We start from the raw sequence: 23,905 nt of genomic DNA, 5'->3' as shown, positions 1-23,905 counted from the left end.
AATTTTGCAGAAGTATATTTATGTGCCACTAAATTTATGTCCATGACAGTTTGAAACTAAGTAAGATAAAATTCTTTTTTATGCCTGGCACCCTTAAATTTAAGGGTTGGTGTATAATTTGAATAATAAATTCTCAATTATTTAAATGATGCTCAATTAATTACGATGAATCATAATTTACAAGCTATTAAAAATGGCTAGCTGGAATTCAGTTTTGTAAATTAAATAATAAGTGAATAAATTAATCCCTCCATAAAAATATGTTGTCATATTATTTTATATCTAACTGCTACACTTCTCTCCTCCCCCTCTTTTTATTGTTCTAGCATGCAATAAGAATATTATTGTTACAGTAATTATTCACTACAATGGTGTCGTGTGGTGTATTACCAATTGAATTTGCCACAACTGACCTGAACAACTTAATTCCTGAATGTGAATTTTCTAGAAATCAGGAGAATATATTTTTTTTTCTTCAAGACTGCAACATCATATACTGTAACAGGGGTTGTCTAAATGGGGGACAACAAATCAAAAAAATTTTTTAAATGCGAGCTTGGAGATGTTTTGAATGGGAATGTACATAGATGATGGTATACATGTTGAGTGGTTACAACTGACCAAATTGCCTTTGAAAAGTCTTAAAATCAGTCAAACCAGATGAATTCCATAAAATTTTGTAAAGGATGAGAAACTTAACAGCAACACAGTGAACAAGTGAGCAGTGTCAAAAATTTTGTTAACCTGTGTTCACATGCAACAAGTGAAGGGTATGTGGTCAGTGGTGAAATGTTCAATAGTAATGTTTGTTTTGATATATAGAGGAAGTCACAATCAGAAAGAACTAACTTATTTATTGTATATAACAACAGAAGGCATGCTATAATTGAGGTTTGGCCACCTCAGTAACTTTCAAAATATAATGTGCCTTTAGTCAAGTTTTTTTGTGTTCTTTAAAATGCTTATGTACTTTTTTAGATGTCAAAGGATTAATTAAGTGTTTAAAAAAAAAAGTTATAATCAGACACTAACATTCATTTTCATATTACATAGTTAGATTTACAAAAGGTCAGTATATGTTTTTTTTTTAATTGGTAAACACTGATGTAGCAGATGAACTGTGTAGCATATTGGAAGGTTTATACACAAGTAAAGGCTTCATAAGGATGCCGGTTTTATAACAAAAATTTAATGTTAATCAATCCAAACAAAATTCGGTATAATCTAAAAAATGCAATTTTCAACAAATGAACATAAATTAAAGTAATTAATTAAAAGCCTTTTTCTATCTAACTTTGTAATAAAATCATGATCTAATTATATTAACTGTATAAAAGATTTTAGAAGTCAGTCTGATTTTTAGAGGTCAACAATCAAGGGGAGCTTGACTCAAAAACACACTAAATGATCCCTAATTAAATTTACAGACTGTTGTGAAATAGCATAACCCAACAAGTAATTAAATTCCTGTTTTAAAGAACAATACGAATAATCTATACCGAATATCTGTTTTCTTTTGATAGAAATATTCTTTACATATATAACGTTAATTAATCATCACGTACAGAAAACAATCGCTAAACAAAACTAACAAAATTTACTTGAAATATATGAACTAAAATGTACAAAATATTACATTGATCAAGTAAAGTGCAGCTTTAAACAAAGATACAATAAACATATAGAAGCTCCCTACAAAAATGAAAGTCAACAATTACTAACCACCTCATAGACACAAGTCACAAAATCACCAATACCGATGTGTAGAATAACAAAATTGACAAAAAAGACCCACACCTTAACATACTTAAATATTTTGAAACCATATTAACACACAATAACTATATATAGTACAATATAAAATCAAATTCAAATCCAACATTTTTTTTGACCACATTCGCATATATCTGTCTAATTAAAAATAAACCGCCAGTAGTAACATCAGCTGATGCCACTGTAAACAAAAAAAAAAAAAAAGCACAAGCAGTACCAATTACTGAAGATGGCTACAAAGATAAACAAAAATATTTTCAAGTAAATAATTCTAAAAATGTTTTATTACATAATTTGGTTGGGTATGTTGTTATGATATACATTTATAAGTGAAGAATTATTTTTTAAGATTTTGTATATTTTTACTTTGTGGTTTTTTACTTCCTTATATGAAGTAAAAGTATTGTGATCGTGAAAAATTGTCGGCTTTCAGATTTCAAAGGAAATATCCATTTTGACCATCCCTGAATCTACTTAGTCTTGTCGTGATGTCTATATCTCGCATAACTCAAAAAAAATTAGCCATAGAATGTTGAAATTTTGGATTTAAGATTGTTGTAACATATAGTTGTGCACCTCCGCTTTTGATTGCAATTAACTGGAACAAAAGTGTCCAAAAAGCCCAAAATCAAAAAACCTGGGATTTTGGACTTTTTCTTAACTACAGTAATAAGCCCTCATTGAGAGCTTTTCAATGATATATCATAAGTGGTACTTATTTTCATTGGTTCCAGAGTTATAGTCAAATGAAATTTTAATTAATGAAATATTTTATCTTACAAGGGGAAGGCACATCAGTTCGAATCAGATTTCATATACATTTTTTCAATTTAAATATATTGATTTATTAATAATTATTAACCTCTGATTGCAAAAAAAATTACAATAAATAATAATAATAATTCAATAGTAATAAAAAAAAATATGAACAAAATTCAGAAGTTATTAGTGAAATAAAATTTGATGTACTTTTCATTTTAATTCAAAAATTTTACAGTGGTTAATAATTATTAATAAATGAATATATTTAAATTGAGAAAAGTTCTGTCCATGGTTACAGATCCGACATGTTCTCACTTACACCACACAATTACTTGAGCGATGTGAAACAAAATTAATATATAAACTGTTGATATAAAATGTTGATACGGACACCAGAAAAAAAATGTGATGCAATGTGGTGTCCACCACAATGCAATGCATAACTGTCCAATTTATTGAAGAACTGGAGAATCATATCTCACTTTCAAATAAATAAGTTTAAATGAAGTGCAGCAAAGTATGAGTATATGTAATTTAGTAATTTAATAGGCTTACAAGGAAGTCATGTGGTGTTCACATCAGATTTTTCATCACATAATTAATTGTACCCATTCCTAATAAAATTAAAATCCTAAAACTAAATATAATTAAAACCTAGACCTAATATAATTCCTAGCAATCAGAATAAAAGATTTATTTTATTTAGTTATTTTTATTAAAGCCCACCAGACTGGTCTAGTGGTTAACTCATCATCGCAAATCAGCTGTTTAACAGCTGATTTTTAAAGTCGAAGGTTTTTAGGTCCACGCCTAGTAAATTTTTGTTGCTTTTATACAGATTTGAATAAAAGACAATGGATACTGGTATAATTTGGTGTTGGTGTTCAATTAACCACATGTCTCAAGACTACATGTCATTTACATGTCATACATATCCTTATCTCACTGGTAATGGGGGGATTAGTTGTTTACTAGTTAAACAGATTGCAAGTACACATTAGGAAAATGAAAAAAAAAATTACTAAGATGATATGATATCTATATTCTCTTCATTTATTTTTTAATAAGGTTTATTTTATAACAAACTGCAGATATTTTTTATTTTTTACTTCAAATGTTATTTGAATGATTCATAATATTTCAGTAAAACAGAAATTATAGCATGGCATAATTATTATTTAATATTTAAAAACAGGTGTGTAAAACATTATCATATTTAAGGAATATCTTACAATTTTCTGCTAGATTAACAAATCTTTCATAGTAATTTTTATTAAATTCAGGCTTGGAAGAAATTAAATATGGAATGTAGATTAGTCTTTTGTGAAAATAGATAAAAAAAATTTTTTAAATAAAAAAGTTCATATTTTTATAAAGATTTTGTCTGTAAATTGATGGAGTATTTCGGATACATTGTAAAATTTTAGATCGGTAGATAAAGATTATTGAAAAAAAATTTCAAGATCCTGGGTTCGAATCCCGGTCAGGCACGGCATTTTTCATACGCTACATTTCCATATTCCACGCATAAGCTTCAAGCTTACGTGGCGATCATCAAGCAAAAAAAAAAAACTAACATTTTTTTTCGGGAATAAAATTAACCATGCTAACGAGGAGGTGTCTGCAGCACAGCAAGCTTCTTCCAGTTGAATGCAGGTACAAACAACAAAGATGTACTTTAGAGGACGAACAAACAAACAAATACAGATTACAAACTGTTATAAAGAAGTAATAATCAGGGGGAAGGAAAAAAACAGCTGTATATTTTGAAAGCTCTTCCTAATTAGATATGACTCACGATTTTAATTTCGGTGTCAGACTTTATTGCAGATAAAACATTCTGTTAGGGTATCGGGTATTTTTTCTATTGATTTCTTTTTTTATTTAATCGTCAGCTGCAAACTAATCGGTAATGGTTGAAAAAGAGAAAGGGGCGGATGGATAACTTGGGGACAGAAAACGAGAAATGCCCTTTATTTTTTTAATCAACGACGTCGACGTCGAGTGTTGGGACAACTGACTCGGTGTTCTTTCGTCAGCCCAATTTCCGATTTTGATTAGTTTTATACCTTCTTCCCTTTTTTCTATTTCAATGAACTGCGTACAGGATTTACAAAAGACTTCTTTTAACTTTAAACACACATATAATACGTAATACAAATGTTTTAATTACCTTCATGTTTTAACAACACAAAGACATTTTACCAAACTATTATGAGTACGCTTTTTAAGGAACAAAAAACTTAAAATTTTTTGAAAAGAAAAAAATATCTTCTGAACTTTTGAAAACAATTAAAATTTTGTGCAATCATTACTAATAATTAAATAGAATGTTAAAGATTAATAAGATTTTATCAATACGTTTACCGCTTGTATTACAAAAATTAATATATTATCCAAAGAAATTACAATGAAATTGTAAACCGTACGGTAAGTCTCGCAGATATTATTTCTTTCGTTCAAAAAACTAAAATTTCTGTAATGTAAATAAAACTGTTTTTAACAAAATGATACTGATATAATAAAAGGTAAGTCACTAAATTTCTATTATCAAAATCTGTTCTTAATTTAGAATTTTGTTTAAAAAAAAGTACATGTTAAATAAAACATCGGCCCGATTTCATTTTTTAAACAACGAATAATCATAAGAATTGTATTATTTCTGTAAATCTGATATGTATTATATATAAATGAAATCGGGCCGGTAAGAGTTTTGTACAAATTTTTCTATTTTTGGCTTATTATATGGAACGCTTAAAAAACATTGTTTATTTTATATATATATATATATATATATATATATATATATACTAATTGTCTATTACATATATTTAACATATTTTTTTTTTTAAAGAAAATTCTAAAGTAATAACAGATTTTGATAATAGAAATGTAGTGTCTTACCTTTTTTTATATTAGTATTGTTTTGTTAAAAACAGTTTTATTTATATTACGGAGAGTTTTGTTTTTTGAGCGGAAGAAATGATATCTGCAAGACTTACCGTACGGTTTACAATTTCATTGTAATTTTTTTTTACATTATTGCGTTTTGTTATATTTTTTTTATTAATTATTGATTGTTACGGATTTACTACTAAAATTTATTGTCTTTCTAGAACAAACAAATATACATTTTTTTAATTTCAAGGCTATTTTTTTTGTTGTCATATCATTCACTTCATACCACATTTTTACTTTTTTAATAAAACTAGTATAATGACCTTCACGAATCGAAGATCCGTGATGTAATATTGCACTTACTACTTTGTAAGTGTAACCCTCGATTTTTATCGTATTCGTGGACATACTTTTTATATTATTAAATGAACTTTTTTTTATTTCTCCATCAATTAGTTCAAATCTTATTGCATATTATATATAATCTTATTGCAAATATATTGCATTTATCTAACTGTAGAACAAAAATTTTACCATTCGAATTTATTTCTTTTTATTTATTCCTTATTTAATAAAAGTGTTTTTTAATAAAAGCGAAATTTCTGGATATTTTATTAGATTACAAATTCTCGTAAGACGATGTAACTGAGTTCCTTTCACAATAAATCAACCGAACTGTTTCTGATTTGAGATCTCTTAAAAAAAACATAAAAAAGCTAAGCTTGTCATCGTTATTAAATATTTGTAACGTCTAAAGATATATATTCTATCTGAAATATTATATTTTCTATTCGGATTAACTAAAAGAAGAAAAAATAATCAGAACGAGTTTTCAAGATACAAAACGAGTTATGAGATCAACGATTGGTGCGCAAAATAAACATAAATATTATTCAACTGCACCAGTATTTAATAAGTTATAACTTTTAACTTTTCCATGTATGTTCATTTATAAATATACACCTTTACTAAAAACAGTTGTCGCTTATTAGTGTAACAATAGAATACTTCAGCTTTCGAGAAAGGACCTTATTATGTTTTTGTAGCCATTTTTAATAACTTATCGATGTCTAAACATTTTTTTCTATTAATTTACTTTAAACTAGCAGGTACCTGCGGCTTCGCACGCTAAGTACGATTGTTGTAACAATTGTCTAGTTTATAAATCGCTAATACTACGTGTAAATATCTCTTATTTTGATTTATGAATATCCAAAGTATGAAGTAATAGATTCATCATTCATGGGTCCTCGATATGTAAAATCACTATTTGGTAATTTTGAGATATTTACAAACATGCAGTAACACGATTCATTTAAATAGAAAGATAGATGAAATCTTTATTTCTATAGAATAATGCAATAGTTTTTTTTTATAAACATTTTTACGGTAGCGCCTTGTTATAAAATATGTTATTTTTTGTTTTCCAGTTATCAAAGCAAACAAAGAGCTCGCTGCTCTTGCTTACACGAGAACAGTAGCGGCTCGTGGCTAAAATTAGTGGGGGTACTGTTCCAGAAAATTTTTTTTAGGCCTTTTCAAGGCCACGGTTGAAGTTTTCTGTAGAATAAAAGAACCAAAAAAAATGAATCAAATAGAATAGCTGGAAGCAATCAGCCAATAAAGTTTTCCGTATTGGAATTAACGCAAATATTTATATTTCAAGGCACCTTAGGGGAAAGCAAAACATAAAAAAAAAAGGTTACAAAATTTTCCCGAAAATTTATGTAAAGTGTGCTGGCTCAACATAAATTTTTCGAAATTACTCAAAAGATTTCTATATACAGATGGAAATAAATTTCTGAACAAAATTAAAAAGGGGAGGAGTAGTTTCGCCATTTTTAATTTTTCTTTATTTTAATAGTAGTCGTAGAAAGTTTAGATTTAGCACGACTAAATGACTTATTTAAAATTCTAAAATTTTAAACCAATCGGAATTAGAGATGGAGAGATATTCAACATTATTTCTGAATAGTTTTTGCATTTTTTAAAAAAAAAGACCGTTTGGCCAAAAAGTTGAAATTTCGTTCAATTGTATATGTACATATATATATCCTACTTTTGGCCTGACTTTCGACCAATCGGAAAAGGAAGCATTATGGAACCCATATATATATATATATATATATATATATATATATATATATATATATATATATATACCACACGAGGGATATCTCTAAAGTGAAGAGCACTGGGAAATTTCTCTGCTTAAGGTTGGCGAACCTGTGTCGTTCATGGCCACGCTAGTAATGTACACATCGCATTGTTGTCTGTAAGTTGTCGCGTTGTAGTATCTTTGATTACACGTGAGTTATTACGTTATAAAATGAATAGGAAAATCGATGTTGCCGCCGACTGTGAAATACGTGGTCGTAAGTTTTTTTAAATCATCAAAACGTTAAGCCGGCTGAAATTCATAGGCAGTTGGTTTCTGTGTACGGTGATAATGTAATAAATGAAAGAAACGTCAGAAAATTGTGTGAAAGGTTTACAATTAACAGAATTAATGTGCATGATGAAGAACGTTTGGGGAGCCCTCGATAATCACCGAGGACTTGTTGAAACGCGTCGATGATGAAATCAGAAATGATCGTCGCTCATTGATTTCCGATCTGGCCCTTCTTTTTGCTGATGTTTTAAGAGCTATCGGTCGCACTGTACATGACCATTTAGGTTTCAGAAAGGTTGTACACGTTGGGTGCCACACGAACGTTAAAAAAAAATCCGAATGGGATCTTTTGAATTTTTTATGCGCTACACAGAAAAAGGTGAAGAGTTCCTGAATTCGATTTTTACGGCGTTGAAACATGGATTTTGTATTACACGCCATAGAGAAAACGGTAGTCAAGTGAATGGTGCTATCCTCAATAACCAACCAGACCAACAAGGTTAAGCCACAGCCATTTGGACGCAAACAGATTGCCACAGTCTTTTGGGATCGGTTTGGCATATTGCTGATTGATTTCATGCCACGTTGAACAACTATAAATGCAGAAGCCTACTGCGAAACTCTACATAAGTTACGACGCGCCAATCAAAATCTGAGACGTGGGCGGCTGACCAACGGTGTTGTCCTGCTGCACGATAATGCACATCCACATGTTGTGGATCCGACACGTGATTTACTGAGAAGATTTGGGTGGGAAATTTACGATCACCTACCATATAGTCCGGACTTAGCTCCTTCTGATTACCATTCCTTTGGGAAATTGAAAGAACTTTTGAGTGATAAGCAATTCGCGGGTGAGGATGAACTTAAAAATTATGTTAATCAGTGGCTAAATGGACTGGCGACAGAAGAATACGACGAGGGTATATTGAAGCTGGTGTATCGCTACGATAAATGTCTTAATTCATGTGGCGATTGTGTAAATAAAATAGTATAAGGTATATAGTTTAAGAGAAATAAAAGATGTTTATATAGTTTTCAGAATTTTTTTTTACAATGAGACGGTCTTTACTTTAGAGAATAATAAATATGATTTTTTTTTCAGCCTTGTTTAATAACAATCCCCAAATCAGGACTACCTATTGAAATAAATAATTACTATAATAAATAAAACGTGAAGCCCTAAAAAACAAAAGCCTGAATGTGACTCGTACTTAAAATATCAATTTTTTTTTTAAACTGTAATTTCAAGACAGAAAATCCAACTGTACCTGGTATTAATGTAGATGACACGGGAACGTTTTTTTAATAAAGGGGATCCTGTGGGACCCTAGTTAAGAATTAGATATTGCTTTTTTTTTAATTTTTAATAATTTCTGACACTATCTATTTTTAAAGTTGTGGCTGTTATTAAAAATGTCATATGAGTTAACTGTCGAGCAAGGGGACTCAGGTTGTGAGACCCACATTTTTTTACTAAAAATAAGTAGGCTTTTTTTTCTAGTAATTATACTTTAAATAAAATATAATTTTGATGATAAAAACGTGTATTTGAAGTAAAAATATATTAAGGGCAAAGCCGAAAAATTACGCAACTCATAGCTGGCTGTTTTATTTTATGATTAATTGTATATTTTTTGATGCTGCTTTGATCAAACTTTTATTACTATTTTACTTTATCCGTCCACTCAAATGGATGCACCGATAAGAATAATATTAATTTATCAAAAGGGGAAATAAGTTATTTTTATAATGAAAAAGAAAGGTAAGAGAAAAGAATCATACGATTTATGATTAAGGAATTCTGTAGCTTGGAACTGGCTGTAAGGACTTCACGAATATCAAAATCTGAATCGAGAATGTATTCGAACGATTTATAGAATTAAATTTGATACATCTTCATTCACATAATACTAGGGATGAGCAACACGGATTTTCCTTGAAGTCAAAGGAAAATCTTTCTTAAAGTTTGAGGCGTAGTGTGTCTTCAGCATCTGATTAAAAATAATTTCAGCTGCTCCACGTAGAATTATTAATTGGTAATATGTTATACCCATCCTGAGAAAAATACAAAAATATCTTGAATGGATACTCACGTCTTAGATGAGCCTTTAAGCACTCCTTTCCGTCGGGTCGTCTTGTTCTGCAGTCGTCCTTTATCAACCCTTTTTTTTATTCTCTTCAGCTATTCTTATCTGGAAGCACATCGGAGTAGTGGCAAGAATGTGGAGGACTGTTTGAGGTACTGCTTTCTTGTTATTCTTGAGGGTTATGTGGGGCGGCTGTCTTTAAAGAGCCCATAAATTAATCGACGGTAAGTCGACATATATATCTTTTAAGAGGGAAAGGAACCGACTACTTAGTTGAGCTTATTTATTTAATTTAATATCACGATTATTGCTAATAGTAAGCTATATTATAGCTATTTTTTTATTATTTTTATCTCGCTTTTATGAAACTTAAGAATTTGAAATTTTTTTAAAAAGAGACAAAATAATTTCAAAACGACATCTGAATCTAATTATTTTTGACATATTCGTATTAATAAGCATAAAATTAGTAAGCAATCTTCAACACCTACTAATCCATTACGTTTTCATTGTCAGTTTAAGCTAATGGTGGCACATACACAATCTAAATGTACGTTAATTAATCTACAGGAACAATAAGCAAAAGCAAATCTCTCTTTACACAGATCAACTTAACCCTCTCCTACTAAGAATACGAGTGAGTATGACAACAACGACGAAACTAAACAATGTGAAATGAAATCTACTTCTGAGGACTGATGTTAATTTAACGTATAATTATTAAAATCCACTCGGAAAATTTATCATTACCATTTTTACACAACCATAATAAATAAATAGCATTTGTTTTAATTCATAATAATTGTGACTAATATACGTTTCTACACCACTGTATAGAATTAAGTCGAATTACTTCATAAAATAACTATAAATATTTAAAGATTATAGGACAACAGTTTTATTTACCATCCTGAATATAAATAAATTATTAATAGCTCAACTGGATACTACTTTGAGGACGGATGTAAAATTTTTTTTGTAGTACAGTGTAAACTTAAATTATTCATCAGTAATATGCTGTCTTATCTAGGTAAAAATACTCCAATATTTTGAGGGATTTTGTTGGCGGAACGGATATCAGCTGCTTGGAAGGGTCTTAGAGGTTTTCTCCGGGAACAGCTATTTGTTGTAATACTTTGACGATAAATCATACTTTTTTTTACCATCCTTCCTATTTCCTTACCTTTAGAACTTTTATTTTTAATTGTTTTGGTCTATATCTGGACATGTTAGATTTATGCGGAGGATGTTATATATATATTTCTTTTTGGTATTTTTAATGGTAGAAAACAAGATAAGTTGTTATAATTTGTAGAACACGAGAAAAAAACATACCGTAAAATATGATGTTTAAACAAAAATATGAGAAAAAAACAAAATTTTTTTCAAATACTACATTTCCAAAAACATAACATAATAATGGTTGTAACGGAAATATTTTAAAGATCAAACTAAGATAAATTTAAAAATCCATTATTTAGAAGTATTAGTTATAAAACCAAAAAATATATAAAATAATAAAATATACAATAAAAATTAATAAATAAATAAATGAAAAGAATGAAGAAAGGCCATAAATACTAAGAGGATATAGCTAGCTAGAAAGAAATTCAGTTAAGGTCACTGTAGATTATCATAGTGGTTTGTGGACACAAACCACGGGACTTCCGTTATTTTTCTTGGTATTTTGTTCTGGAATCGCTGGATGACCTCAATGTTGCTGTTACCCACAGTTAAATGTCGTAACTCAATATCGATTTAAAGAATACCTTATATATCAGTACTTTGATAGAGACAACTGATATCCCCTGCCCAAAAACCAGTACATCCGTGAAACTAAATGTTTAGTTGCTTTCTATTTTCTTTTACGCGACCTCTGTCCACACAATACGACGGTCCAGATGAAAATCTAGGTACCGTACACTGTTCGTATGTGGGATATAAACATTATCCAGGTAGACTTGAGGGCAATATCCTCTCCTCATTATAAACATCACGTGATTAAACTTAGCCGGATTGACGTTTATCTTTCATTTATATAAACAAAGTATAATGCAGTTTATACGAGGTCAGAGTTGAGTCATCGTAAACCGCCAAGATAGTCGTGTCATTTGCAAACGATTTGATATAGTCCGGACTGGAAGATCTGCAATGAAGATCAAGTATAAAATAAGACCCAAAACTGAACCTTGTGGAATTGAGACAACTCCTGAGTAAATAACCCAGCATCTCTATCTGGGTTACTGGGTTATTTAGTAAATCCTATATCAGTAGGATGGTATACTAAATAAAACGGTTGAAGCAGGCTAGACTTCAACTTGTAAAGAAGACCAGGTAATCGAACCTTATCAAAGGCTTGTTGCACATCCGAAAATAAAAATATTCCTTCTTTTCCAGACTCCTGTTGATAACAGTAATAATTTTATGCGTTTATTCAACGCTAGAATGACCACTTCTTAAGTCAAACTTACGGTCTGGAATAACATATTTGCTCATCAAAATTCGCCGTAGCCTTCCAAGGAAAAGCCTTTCAAAGATCTTAGAAAGAACAGGCAAAACCTTATAGGTCTGTATGAGGGTTTACCTGTTTTTAAGACCACTGTTATTTGTGATACTTTCCACTTTAACAGAAAACACGTCCTGCGAAGGATCGCATTAAAGAGGTTGAGTTATGTATTATTACTAAGCAATAATGACGAATAATGATAAAAAATGATAGCAAATCGTCTATTAATTTAAAAAAATATATTTTTTTAACTTTTATGTGGAAAAACACAAAGAGACCCCCCCAGACTCGTCAAGAGGGAAACCTTTATTAACAATAAAATAATCATTAATGAAAAACTAATTTAAAAGTTTACCGAAGCCTAAGAAATTTAAGGAAGGATATTGGAACTTATAATCACTGTATAAATTGATATAAATAGATTAGGAAAGGGGGACCATCTGTGAAGGAGATCCAAGGAACTGTTTCCTGAATACTGGCTACATATAAATCTAATGGATAAAAAATCTATGGCGTAAAACTGAGCCTTTTAATCCTACATATAAAATAGTAGTATAAATTAGTAATAACCAGTTTTCCTTTCCTCAATAAAAAAATGCATTATTTAGTTACGATCAAATGTATAAGGCGTAAATAATTTGTAATACAAATATCCATATCATTTACTGATGAATAATTTTAAATGGAACAGAAGCGTAGACAGAAGAAAATAATATATTTTATTAGTTCTAATGAGAACTTATTAAAACTTAACAAATCTATTGCATTTGTTAATCTGTATTCCAATTAAAATATTGACTAACATATATATATATATATATATATATATATATATATATATATATATATATATATACAAACTGGTAAATACTCGTACTGTAGTATATAACTACAGCAAGATACTAACAAAATTATCTATAATGGAATTCAAATCAAACAAATATAACGTATTGAAACATGTTAACTTCCTAAAATCCATCAATATTATTGAATTGAAGCACTATAATGAAGTATATTTCTCATTATAATAATAAAGAAAAGGCAAATTTTAGCTGAAAAGGTAGCATATGAGATCGGTGAAAGAATAGGGGGAGGTAAAATAGAAAGACTGAATGAAAGGGGGGAAAAGATATGATGAGAGTCCAACCTGCTCTTTACTTTTGGCTGCGGTTTTGTTCGCCTACAGGATGCCATGATGGTGAGGGGGTTGAAATCGTAGTTTGAATCAAAATGGTTGGGAATATTATCAGGAAAGGGGAGAGGACGTAACGTAGGGGTAGATTACGTACTGAAAAGGTGGCTGGTGTATATATATATATATATATATATATATATATGCAGGAGGAAGGGGAAATTTTAGGTGGTGAAGTGCGGTTTGCGTACTCATCCCCCTTTTAGTCTAAACAACCACCAACTCTCAACGTACAACGCACAAGTGAGGTGAAGTACAAATTTTAGAGGGTGAGTACAGAGTAGAAATGTTACATACTGACAACAAACTTGTACACAGTTAGTTGGGGTTGTTGCTGTATGAGTAGCTGAAGCGTATAGACACCATGTTGGTTATAACAGTAACAATAATAAATGCACATAAGGTGGTAATGTTTCAACAACGATTACCGATTATAATAAACTTAACATAAAAACGTATTAATTAATGTATAATATATAAATCTGATTAAAACAATGAGAGCAATATCAAAGAATTTATTAGTAAAAACGAGCTAATTAATAAATCTTCTAACACATTTTATTTGAAGATATAAAATCACTAGCTAATATATTAGAAATGGATAATTAAGAAAAAATCAAAATTATAATAGGCAAAACTGAGGATGAATCTCACAGTTAGGGTACATATAATTTTGTAAATTGGCTAAAAAATTACAACTTAGTTTTTGAAACTAAAATTAGAAGGCGGTAGCTTTATCAAGGTAATGTGAATTGTAATGAATGAAGATCTAAAATTTTAATTTCAGGAAAAGCTACAGCAATTTAATTACGTCGATTTCAACCTTTCGTTTTCTATATACGACTAAATACATCGACATAAGGACAAATTAAGGAAATATAGAAAAAGTAAAAAACATTCAAATATTTGCGGATTATGGCGAAAGAGGACTGAACGACCACAATGGAAATAAAAAAAGGAAGGATAACGATGGCAAGGAAAGCCTTTAGTAATTATTATGTAGTAAAAGTCTGGACTGGTTAAAGAAAAGTTTAGCCAAATGTCATGAGTGGATTGTCCTGTGTTGTGTGACAGTAAAGCATAGACGATGAGAAAGAGAGAAAAGGAAGTGGATTGTGGCTTTTGAGATGTGCATATGGAGAAGGATGGGGAAAGTAAGATGGACGGATAAAATGAAGTATGAGGAAATAATGTATTAGTGAAATAATAATTTAACAGGATTAAAATAGAAAGAGTACAAATGCCGAAAGTAAACGAAAGAAAAAGAAACCGGTTGAGACATGTAATTAGAAGAAGTGGAATCTTGATAACTGTATCGGAAGGGTCAGTAGAAGAAAAAAAGGAAGCGAAGAAGAAGGATGAAGTTAACAGATGAAGTGACGCTTGGAAACTACTAGAGGTCGAAGGAAAAGGCTTAGGAGAGAAATGAATGGAGACTGCGGTGGCGTAAGGAATCTGCCGACAGGTCGAATACCAGATGATGATCGATATATAGAGATTTTCGCTATTTAAATTAGTAAACTTAATCAATCAACGATGTAATGATGTATGTAAAATACTATTAAAAATAAGATTTGCTAAAATATTTTATTGAATTCTTTAAAAAAATATACTAAATTTTCAGGATATCTGAAAAAATCAGCAGGATTATTGAATAAAGAATACTGTTTTTTTATTTATTTGTTTCATAATCTTGTTCGGTAGCTAATATAATCTCATCTCTGATCCAAAATCAAAAAAAGAACATTCTTATGATCAATTACTTTATATGTAATTAAATAAAGGGATTTTTTAGTAAGGGATTTTATTATTTTGTAATATTTTATATCAGTAAATTACCTCATGATAAGTGAACTTTTACAATATATTTATATAATGTGAGTGTTTTTAGGGTATTGTGGTATCTAAAAATAAAATTCTTAAGAGGTAAATTTTTTTAATTACAGACCTAGATACCTGCCCAAACATATGCAACTGAGAGGCTCACATTTTTAAATAAACAACGGAAAACGGCTGCAGAAATGAGGTTAATAAGGAGCGTAATTAGGAGGAGAAATATTATGGCGTAAATATTATTATAGGACGTAATTCGGAATATGATAATGCGAAAACTGTCAAAAACAAGAGCTGATAGTTTCCACGATAGAGTAGAGAGCTCTAGGATGGAAGGAACGGTCATGTCCTTAATATGGTAGAGAACAGGAAACCTAACGAGATATTAAGAGGCAAAAGCAGAGGGAAAGAGTTAATGAATTATAATTTCTTTTTAGAAAATAAAAATCAATAAAAAGAAGCTGACAACAAAGTTGTAATACTTCCCTAGCACTGGTTATTTATTATTATATAGTGGAAAAATTATACATGAGAAAAGTTACCTAAGATTTATTTTTTTGGGGTGGGGGTTAATTATGATGACATTTTATTGTATTATTATTATTATTACTAATTTAAACTTTTAATAATTATAAAAGTTAAAATCAAAACTCATTTTGAAAAATTTATAAAGTCGATATTTTTAAACTTTGATCGGCTTCCCTATCCACAATAATACCCCCAAGTATTTCTTTTGGGTCACTTGCACTACTATTATACCTAGGAAGACATTAAAATAATATGCAATAAATAAAACGATATTTTTTTTTATTTTTGGAGAAGGGGGAATTTTGGGAAATAAAAAAAAAAAGAAGATAAGCATGCATGCATGTAGTGTACTTAATAAGATGTGGGGGTTACGTTTGCAAAATTTTGAGAAAATTCACCCTCAAAACTCCCTTACCCCCGGAGACATTGACTCAAAAATTTTCCCAACAAATTTCTCACATACAAGAGTCAGTACACAATTTCATCAAAATCGGTTTATCCAGTAAAAAGTTATTAAGCTTCAAACACATCACACGTACGTACGAACATTACAATTTTTTTTTTGTATTTTGGGGTTCCTGGGTCATAAAACTTTGAGAAATGACAAAAATCTCATATTCCATTTTTTTGCAGTTTACCATACTTCCTTCTTACAGCATAGTTCTAGAGCTATGAAGTCAGGAAAGGAAAAGGTTCACAGTAATACGTAATAATATTACAACTTGTTTTTTTTTTATATCTGTCAAAGTAAGATCACATTAAATTAAATGGAAAAAAGTAAATAAATAAGCGCAAAAGACAGATAAATAGATTTCATTTTAAATATGAGAAAATAAAGATAACATTTTTGTTTTATTTTCATGTAGGCTATCATCAAGAACGATCGCTATTAAATAAAGTTAGCGTAAAAAATAATTAAAAACAGTACGAAGTGTTATACAATAAAAAGAAAATGAAAAATAATCATTACATGTTCAATCTAAAACGACAATGCACGAGACTGTAAAATGACACACGCAAACATACTCGTACAAACACAAGAAACATAAGAAAAGAAATACGAGTACACAACGATTCAGTAATAAGGAACCTCTTCAGTAAAAAAAAGTAGAAACTCCTACCTCTATTATTGAAAATATATGGCATGGCGGAGTATATACGAAAGCTTCTCTATTGCTGCACTACCGCCCAACCCATATTACCATCTTAAAGCGTCATATTCAGCAATACCCGTTCAGTTAAGTTCAGTAAAGAGAGAGGAAACTGGTACGGGTATTATGGAAGTGGTGGGAGAAGAGGTCACACGGGTGAATGGGTAACTGGTAAAAAGGAAAAAGAGGAGAGGCGTTGTAAAGAAGTATGAGAAATTCGGGAAGGAGTGGTGGAAGAAAGCTGAATCTTCACTAAAATTATTAGGCCCTTATCTAGAACGCAGCGTACTTTGAACACAAAACGAGTACAGAAAGACGACGAGCCGGTTATTTTAGTCGTCTATAAAGTGTAAGACAGAAAACAGTCTGCAGTTTTCTGTCAGCCTACAGTCTCTTCTTCCAACCCCTTTTTTCAGATACATACTCTTTCAATCTATCTCTTTCATTTTATCATTCTATTGTTTTCCTTACATTAAATCCAATAAAACAGCGAGTGAAAATTTAAAAAGAAAAAGAAAGTAGAAGGAGGATATGCTTTTAAAAAGGAATTAAGGAAAAAGGATTAACGTAATCCCTTTTATCTTTTCAAAACAATATTTTCAATTAATATGCATGTTTATATAAAGGAAAACGTTGAACGAATACAAACTAAAATGGAATAGGGAAAACACAAAATTCGAATTTCTGGAAACCGATCTTCTAATCTTTGAATAATTTGAATTTATGTCATCTAAATGAAAATGGTGTTTTTAAATACAAATATACAGAATGAATACAGTTTTTTAACATTTTGTTTTCACTATTTTTCAAAAGAGAATTTTTTTCAATTTTTTTCCTGAAGAGAAGATTAAAAGCAATTGTAATTTATAATAGTTCATTATCACTGTCTATAAGATAAAAGCCTAGAATAATTACAATTAGTACAATTAAGTTCAAAAAATTTCCGATTTAATTTTAATTAATACATTAATAATATGTTTAAGATTTGCTGATGATAATGTTCTTTTGACAGAAATCAAAAACAGTACACATTTTTCTAGTAAGAAATTCAATTTGGAAACAGGCAAATAAGAATTAAAAAAAAGGAAATTAAAAGTGGTAAAAAGGAGAAAAATGAGGGATTAAACATTAAAATAAGAACCAATATTTGCAAAATGCTATTATTATTCGTATCCGTAAAATTATAATAGATAAACGAGGTAAGAAGACATCAAAAGCATCAAAACAAGGAAAGCTTTCATGCAAAAGAAATCTGTTAAAATTAAAAAAAAATTCTTTCACAGTTCTACGCAAGAAGACTGATTTTTCGTTATATTGTTTTATTTCCAAATAAAATTGTAATCTAAAAAAAAACTTTTAATCCATAAAAAAATAGTTTCACGTCAAAAGATTATAATAAAAAAAAAAAAAATAATTTCAACTCGCTCACAACTTTGACTTTGACTGCAAAAGCGCGTATGAAAAATACACTACTATATAATCAACATAAACTCAAATCATTTTTGACCTTAAATTGAACCTAACTTAAGAAAGACTGATTCTACCAACCTTCATCAAATTTTCACACGCACAACTTTACATACACTATATCTAGATTTCAATGTAATTGATGAACTAGTTTTGGAATTTGTTAGATATAGGCCAATTTTAAGGAAAATCGATTTTAAGGAAATTGTATTTTCGTACTCCTCATACCTCAAAACCGAAAGAAAATTCAGTTTCACACCTCACTACCACCATGCAACCGAAAGTAATACCGAACCTTTTCTTCCAAAAGTCGGTAAAAACAAATCATGGACTTTGAAAGAAATATTTTAAAAGAGGTAAGCGCTTTATGGTAGCAAACATGGAATACAGGAAAACATAAAAAAAATAAAAATGATGGGTGGAGTTATAAGAGGATGTTAAAAAATTAGATTCACTGATAAATTTGGGAATAACAAAATTTTATTTCAATACAAGAACAGAAAATGTTTTTGAAATTTTGTAAAGGAACAAACTAGGTTGGTAGGCTGTTTATTAAAGACATCCAAGTTTGATTCTAGAAAGAAGATAAAAACTGAAGAAGAAGACAAATAGAACAGAATAAAAAGGTTGGGAAATAAAATCAAAATCAGTCAAATTACAGATAAAAACTTCTTACCGCAAAACATTTATACCATTGATTCTCAAACTTTTTCGCCCACACCCACGTTGAGAATCAAAAAATTTATAGTGCCCCCAAAATTTATAAACTTACCATCTGTTAAAAATAATAATTGCAATTATTTTTAAACGTGGCATATCCTATTTCAGAATTGAAACTTAGATTTTAAATGAGAGCAATTAAATCACATATTTGCGATTTAATCATATTTTGAAGTATTTTTTTAAAATTGCTTTCAAAAAAATTACAATTGTATCTGTATAGTTGTATAATAACAACAGTTTCTTTTTGGTTTTTTTATGGGTCGCCTGGGCGTTATCATCGTTCGGAATTTTATTAATAAAAGGGTAAAGTAACTCCAAAATAATAAAAGGTGTAAAAGTAATATTAATAGCAAGTAATAACAACAGTGATAGCATATTCAACACAATAATACAATAATTAAAACAAAGCTTTCAATTGGAAAATTACACTTGCAACAATGCAAAGGATGAATCTGATGTGCTTCAATGAGTTTGTTAATATCAGGCTCAAATTTACTTAAAAGCAGCCGAAGTCGCCGCGTTCGGTAACATGCAGTCGATTTCTCTTTTTGGTTAGCAACGTTCCTACAGCAGTAAATCCACGTTGAGACAAATATGACGATGGGAATGCTATCAGAAATCGTTGAACAATCGACCATAATCCAGGGTATGGCTGCGGGATTGACTTTTAATTCCCTTTTTTTAATCAGCCATCGCCTTCCCAGACCGCCTGAACGCCCCGAATTTTCTGTGGGCCTTCTACCACACCTACTGAAGGTCTCCAGCGCCCACAAGGGAGGCGTTATCGCCCACTTTGAGAACGAATGATTTACACAGACGTTCTAAGTAATCTTTGTGAATACAGTTCCACATTAATACATACCGTACAACCAACGAATGAGATGCGCAGTTTAGTTTTAGGAATATCATTCACATTTAAAAAAAAATGCATCAATCCTACTATCAAGATTGGTAATAGTATCTTTATACTGACCAGTTCTTCTTTATGCATTTAGAAAAACCTTATAGGTCGATATAGTGTTGGAAACTCAAACACCGTAATAGTGAAGTGTGCGAGTGGGCTTGGATGAGGAATTAATCAATGGATCTATGGGACTCCTTTTGTTTAAATAAACACTACTGCCTTATATAAATGCTGCACGATTCATAAACAACGAAACTGTACTCTACCTATGCGTATTCGAGCAATTCTGTAGACGTGGCAACCTTGGAACATCATCATAGTAACGAACTTAATATCTACCAACAGCGGCTAGAGTCTTTCCACATCTACTACGTTCACTCACAATAATGATAGTTATCTTTTTTAGAATAAAAAGAGTATTGTAGTATTGTTCAAAAAGAAGCATTAAGTTACCACCAACGACAATTTACTCAATTGCTCCATGCTTAATCAAAATTCAGTCGTGTTACAGACTAGACTGAAAACGAAACAACACCATGGAACCTTTAAGAACATCTCTAACGCAACTGAAACTGCTGTGGTAAATAAATATAAATACATCATTCTTATGATTATTAAGCGACAATAGGTTCTTCCAAAACTTTGCATGACTTTTTCTTTTAGTTTTGTCACAAGATATAAGTAACTAAAGAATTTAATAAGAATTCAATACATTTTGTAGACTCACCTCATAAGCCAATGACAACGTATTTTTTTCGTGTTTCAAAAATTCATAACGTGACTTGTACTGTAACATGGAACGAACTGTTTCCTCCATCCTGCAAGAAAAAGCATTACGATTTACTAATCAGTAATACATTTTAATTACAGAAAAAATAAACAGAGATAATAAATTAAAAATGTCATATATAATAAAAGGATACGTGTGTTTTGGATCACTTACTTTCATAAAATAAAGAGATCACTCACTTTAATAAATAATTCACTTTATGAATAAACTGAATTCCTGACTACATTGAAAGTTTTAGCATTATTTTAATATGATTCTTAGAAACTGCGTAATTATAATATAATTACATTTTCTGCCCTTCGAAGGGAACTTTAAAATTGAGAACCAAAAAACATTTAACCGGGAAAATTTAATAAAGTTCTAAGACAATTTCCGTGAGAGTCTGGCTGGAGATATTAGTTCAGGTGAATATTTCAGTATAACACTTAATTCCGGAGATGAAAGAAAGTGTTTTTTTAGAAACTACTTACCGTCTTCCAGTAGATCTTTAACGAATTTTTGGTGCAATTATGCATTACACCAAACATACGTTAATCAGTTTATACAGCCGATAAATAGAAAACTACTAATCAGTAATATTTATTTCCAATGTAGGTAAAAGTTTCTCAGTATCACTAGGGATTGTGGCCGGGATGGGAGTCCCTTATCTGGAGCGGATCTCTAGCTTTACTTTAATGGAATTGCTTGTTTCGTACAACGGTTTCCCCGAAAGAAGAATATTCCCCTACCAGCGACTTCTTTTTCTTATTGACCCTAATTTGGTTTTGTGGATATAGGTCTAATCCTTTAGGATCAAACATAGTCATTTCTGGATCTAAAGGACCAGTGAATCCTTTGTTTGATCCTTCGCGAAGGAACTGCCAATTGATCGAACTCAATTTACTGACCGGCTGGACAACAAGCCTTATGGATTAAATACCTGTCAGATAACCTCCTATCCTTTAAAGTACTAAGGATCCGAGCTACCTAAGAAGAAATATAGGAAAACAAATGCAGTTTAAGCTGGATACAAAATCTTGAGGTGCAATTTGGATAATATTCTTTACAGCCGGTTTAAATTCCATTTAGTCGGGAGTCGAACTAGAAATCTATTATTGTATACGGCTACCACCTAATAAATATTAATATATCAAACGAAATTCATTTATTACCTTTTACTTATATTTTTAAGGGATATAAAAATATGTGTCCGATAGGAAGAAGAATGTGGTAAAATAAAATGAACATGAAAATTGTGTTTATGTTGGTAAAGTCATTTTTCTTTAATATTTTCTTTTGTAAAAGATATGCACCGTACCTTTTTAGCTTGTTATAAATATTTTATAAGGCAACTCAGTTTTTATTTTTCTTCTTCTAAGCACATAAGTAAAAGTAAGTGAATAAGATGTATAAAAGCGTACGGGTGTAAGTACACAATCGTGGAATATGTATACACAAACACACACACATCACTAAGTCTTCCACCCATCTGCAACACAGTTATACGCAGTAGTAAGCATTAAGTGTATATACATGTAAAGAAGAGGGAAAAAATAAAAATGGAATAAAAAAGAAAAATTAAATATTCCTTAAGGATTATTTCAGATTGAAGCTCTCCTTTTAATCTGCTTTTACGCAGTAACTTGAGGAGAACTAACTCTGTTTTAATGCATTTGGAAAAACCGAGATGAGAATAAAAAGTTTCTTTCCCATAAAAAAAAAATATATATACATATATAAAAAAAGAAACTTGTGAAAGCATTCCCGAGTTATTCTCATACTAATTTTCATTCAAAAATAATGTTTTACAACTCTTATATCTTTGTTTTAGTAAAATATTCGTTTATCATACTATATTAGAAAAAATAAATAAATGAAACAGCGTCTAAGTTGTTGAATCGGCTGTAGGCAAATAACAAAATAAAAATGGTACCCAATATAAAGCATATAAAATGCTGTATATAAGAACTGTGAATATTATTCTGTAATTTCCTTTGAAAATAAAAAAAAAACAAGCAGTATTTTACACCGTATTCAAAAATATTCATTTCAACACTAAAAATACACAAAAAAAATTATTACTTTGTTTTTAATAATTTTTACTCGACTTGTTTTCAAAAATAAACTTCTTTTAAAATGACATTTCTTAATCAGGTTTGTGCAAAAATATTTCATGAATACAAAATAAAAACAAAATATAATAAAGAAAAAGGAATAAAGATATACAAATTGACGAGAAAAATTATAATACAAATTTTCAATAAACGATAATATAAACGATTATAAATTTATGTATGGAGTTAGAAAAATATGATTCATCTGGTGTGAATATTTTTAAAGTATTATTGATACTCTATCATTCTTCATTCAAATTATACCTTATAAACCTACCACTTGTTTCTAATTTTCCCCGAATTGTCTGGGAAAAAATAATAAATCCAAAAAAATACAAAAACGTATTTTAAAAAAGAGTTTATTCATCTTAATTTTAAAACTCAAAATGAAAAAACAAATTAATAAAATAAATAGAAACTCTAATCCCCCTCCATGCACCTACATAATGCCGCTCTCTTCTTTTCACAGACCTGGTAAAACACAAACTAAAAAAAAACCATGTCAAGGGTTTTGAAATAGAATAGGTTAAAGAGAAACTAACTAGCTCAGCGAAATTTATTTCCATAACAATTTAATAAATAGCAACAACATCTAATATTAATAAATCACCATATAAAATTATAAGAGTGGACGTTCACTTGTTACAAAGATATTTAAAAAAAATAGACATCAAAACCTCACACACACACACTTTTTTGTCGTTAATGATTAATTCGGCACAAAAGCTCGAAGAGCTTATGCGCGGGAATATAGAACGGAAATTTTGTAGCGTATGAAAATGCCATGCCTGATAGGGATTCAA

At 30.0% G+C, this 23,905-nt stretch overlaps 1 protein-coding gene across 1 annotated transcript in view; it reads right to left on the bottom strand.

The window, feature by feature from the left end:
• Window positions 1–23,905, bottom strand: part of LOC142323961 (uncharacterized) — an 884,711-nt gene that overhangs the window by 44,212 nt on the left and 816,594 nt on the right. Inside the window, exon 6 of the mRNA XM_075364382.1 lies at window positions 20,947–21,037. Within this exon, the coding sequence (XP_075220497.1) occupies window positions 20,947–21,037 (91 nt within the window). The remainder of the gene's footprint in view (window positions 1–20,946; window positions 21,038–23,905) is intronic.

Source organism: Lycorma delicatula, chromosome 4, assembly GCF_047948215.1.
Source record: "Lycorma delicatula isolate Av1 chromosome 4, ASM4794821v1, whole genome shotgun sequence".
In the NCBI taxonomy this organism is placed as follows: Eukaryota; Metazoa; Arthropoda; class Insecta; order Hemiptera; family Fulgoridae; genus Lycorma; species Lycorma delicatula.
The sequence above is the reverse complement of the archived record's forward strand: the minus strand, read 5'-3'. Positions and strand labels throughout refer to the sequence as shown.